At 43.9% G+C, this 1,188-nt stretch overlaps 1 protein-coding gene across 1 annotated transcript in view; it reads left to right on the top strand.

Annotated features, from left to right (window-relative positions):
• Nucleotides 1-1,038: 1,038 nt before the first annotated feature.
• T265_12140 (hypothetical protein) overlaps nucleotides 1,039-1,188 on the top strand; it is a gene marked incomplete at both ends in the record, with an annotated part of 4,909 nt that continues 4,759 nt past the window's right edge. Inside the window, one exon of the mRNA XM_009179161.1 lies at nucleotides 1,039-1,155. Coding sequence (XP_009177425.1) covers nucleotides 1,039-1,155 — 117 coding nt within the window. The remainder of the gene's footprint in view (nucleotides 1,156-1,188) is intronic.

Raw genomic sequence — 1,188 nt, 5'->3', positions numbered from 1 at the left:
TAGTAGACTGCTCATTTGGTCCGACAAAACGCCTGTTCGGCAATCAGATTTTAGAACACATTTGGATACAGCGCGAGCTCTTCTTGTGAAAAATATGGTAGGATAAGCTTGCTATTACCCAAGGTATCGTACATATTTTTAGTCAGAGTGAAAAATCCACTTACTATCTTCCCAGTTGGTCTCACCGAGACAGTTGACTTTTTCCGAAATGAAGCAAATATGTTGGTTTGTTTCACTATCACATGATCACAAATGTTGGTTGGCTTCTGAATGCCATTTGTGTCCGTTTCTTGGGCAGAGAAACCACACCTGTACAACACCTGAATTCACCGGGACTAACTTATCGGATTATCATGGTGACATACATCGGAGTTTGGTACATTCTCACTGACGTCGAGTGAAACGTTGATGGATCGATTGAACCAGCCTGGTTTGCATCGTGTTATCGGTAAGAATGCTTCAAGTCAACTTATCCGGCATTGAAATTTCAAGAGCGTTGATCATCATCACTATGGACAGCATGACGTCAGCGTCCAACACTGATGCTTTGCTGTCGTACAACCATGATTTTCTTGATAGCCTTATTGTGAAGAAAAAAATAAAATTGGACGCGGAAGTGACATAGTGCTGCTTTAGCACACTTCCAGACACTCATTCAGGCAATGTGGAGAGAAACTGACAACACGACCACCATTGAAATCGATCACGCGGTCTCCATTCTTGTAGGCGAGTAGCACCGACACTAATCAAACGTTTCGTCGTCTTTTCATACCCCTCTGTCAGGTCAAGGGCTGGTCACCTGTCTGCATCTGCCACAGTTTCACAACCAAAAACTTGCTTTCTTATTGTCTCGTTCCGGATTCTTCGACATCAACCTACAGGATCTATGGTTCTGTGACAGCGATTGTCGTTAGGGATGCCCACTCTCTCCGTTCCTTTATAACTTCGTGATCGATAAAATGATGAGCTGAACGCTGGAGGGTCTCAAAAACCCTGGTGTTCAAATAGACTGTGAAGAAGACCTTGTCGATCTGGAATATGCAGGCAACATCGTTCTCATGTTCAAAGAGGAAGAAAAAGGCGCAAGTATTCTTGGATGAACTGACCAAAGTCATCCCATCCTTTGGTATGCACTTTGCACCCACAAAGTGTAAGGTCATGCTTGTGGACGTGCAGTCACTGAACACG

Source organism: Opisthorchis viverrini (assembly GCF_000715545.1).
Source record: "Opisthorchis viverrini unplaced genomic scaffold opera_v5_1036, whole genome shotgun sequence".
Lineage (NCBI taxonomy): Eukaryota > Metazoa > Platyhelminthes > Trematoda > Opisthorchiida > Opisthorchiidae > Opisthorchis > Opisthorchis viverrini.
This window is presented reverse-complemented; position numbering and strand designations above follow the sequence as displayed.